The sequence below is a fragment of the Propithecus coquereli genome, unplaced genomic scaffold, assembly GCF_000956105.1.
Source record: "Propithecus coquereli isolate 6110/MARCELLA unplaced genomic scaffold, Pcoq_1.0 Scaffold79, whole genome shotgun sequence".
In the NCBI taxonomy this organism is placed as follows: Eukaryota; Metazoa; Chordata; class Mammalia; order Primates; family Indriidae; genus Propithecus; species Propithecus coquereli.
The window spans coordinates 331,594-333,554 of NW_012154062.1; the positions used below are offsets into that span (position 1 = coordinate 331,594).

Consider the following 1,961-nt stretch of genomic DNA (forward strand, 5'->3'; position numbering starts at 1 on the left):
CCCAGAAATTTTGTGACTTTAAACCTGTGCTGCCATTATGGTAGCTGCCAGTCCCTGTGGTTATTGAGCACTTAAAATATGGCCAGTTCAAATTGAGATGTGTTTTAAGTGTAAAATACACACTGGTGTCAAAGAGCTAGTATGAAAAAAGAATATAAAATGTCTCATTAATATTTTTATATTGTTTTTATTTGTTTCTAACTCAATTTAGAATCATAATTGAATCTAAGTCTCACATGTACTTTTTATGCTGTTGTTTTCACTGTTTCTTGACGATCCAAGTAGTGATTTCCTGATTAATATCGTGACACTGGTTTTATCCCACAAAGACAGAGATGTGCTTATGTATATGTAGATATATTTAACCTATAAGCCTAAACAAATATTGAGGAAATTTAAGCCCCCTAGAAATAAATTACTGCCTGAGTTTCCAAAGCTAGTTATTGACAGTACAAGGTGCAAAGACCTGGTCACCTAATGCCTAGTCCAATTTAAAATGTTTTTGGTACACAGCAGGGTACAGGAAATGAATTGGTGTAATTGAGGGAGACATTCTGATTGCTGTGATAGAAATGGACATATTTGTACCCTTTACGAGCCTCATTATGACCAGTGGCAGTTGAGAGTGCCTTAGAAAAATTTCTATTCTTGGGAACCCTCTCCAGAGAACTGTGGCTGTAGGCAAGTCATTCCACTTTTGTATTTAACCAGAGTCAAATATCTTACTTTTACCGAATTTGGATTCTGTATGCTTTTTAGAATTTACATTTGGAGAGATGATAGAAACCATTTAATTGTATATTCAATTCAATGTTAAATCCAAGACTAAGTGGAGCTTTTTATTCCTAGCAATCCGTTATTGTGACAGATGCCAACTTATAAAACCAGATCGCTGCCATCACTGTTCCGTCTGCGATAAGTAAGAGAACCTTTTACTTCTAAAATATCTCCATGCTGGTGGTCTTTTTTATTCAGTATGGTTTTTTTTTCCTCATTGTTATCTCCTTTTCTCCTTATTCACACTTCTCAGGTTGTTATTTAGAAAATATAATTGGTATAATCACATTTATATCAGTGTGGTGCAGGACCACGATCAGTTTTCCCTTTTCCCCCAGATTGACGATGACAAGAAGTGCATGATTTTTAGCAGTTCTGACTTGGCTAGTTCAATTTAGCAATGCTTCTTCTGTGAGTGTTTTCCATCTTTGTGAAGATAACCCAAATGATTTCATGACAGTCAGATGTCGTTATATATTAATATTTAATATACTACAAGGACAGTATTACTTGGCTTAAGAATTGATAGCAAAGAAAAAGTTTTATCCAGACTTTCTGTAAGTCTGTTGATGTTTTGTACTTTCTTTAGCATAAGATTGTTGTATATTACCATATTATATTTTTTTTAGAAAATGAGTTGATTTGCATCCTAAAGCATATATATTTTGAATTTAAAATTCTATTATTGTATCATAACTAGAATTGGCTATAGCATTTAAGTGAGAACTTTTGCTATTGTTCAATTTTTAGATAAGTAAATAATTTTGCAATATTTTACTTGCCACAACTCTGAAATAGCCATATTTTATATTTTCTTTGTATAATTTAATGTGATTAAAATTTTGTGGGATGTTGGGTTTTGAGTTTTGTTTTGTTTTCTAGATGTATTTTAAAGATGGATCATCATTGCCCATGGTGAGTTTGGCCCTATATTCAAATGAGTTTCTGTTTCTTATAACTTTTAATAAATTAAATCCTATCTATTTGAATGTTTTTACAAATGAAATATTACCTTAGCTGACCTAGGAGGTACTTTCAGATTTAGTTTCTGATATTTATTTAATTGGTTTAAAAGAGCCTTTATTGAGGAAGCTTTCCATGAAATAATTTTAAAGCCAGCTGGTTAACAATATAAAAGTTAATTTTGCATGTTAGCTCAGAACAAAGGATTTTCTTTGTATCCA

The 1,961-nt window shown here is 32.0% G+C and overlaps 1 protein-coding gene across 1 annotated transcript in view; it reads left to right on the plus strand.

The window, feature by feature from the left end:
* Positions 1–1,961, plus strand: part of ZDHHC2 (zinc finger, DHHC-type containing 2) — a 78,134-nt gene that overhangs the window by 67,521 nt on the left and 8,652 nt on the right. Inside the window, exons 3-4 of the mRNA XM_012662902.1 lie at positions 850–919; positions 1,660–1,692. Of these exons, the coding sequence (XP_012518356.1) occupies positions 850–919; positions 1,660–1,692 (103 nt within the window). The remainder of the gene's footprint in view (positions 1–849; positions 920–1,659; positions 1,693–1,961) is intronic.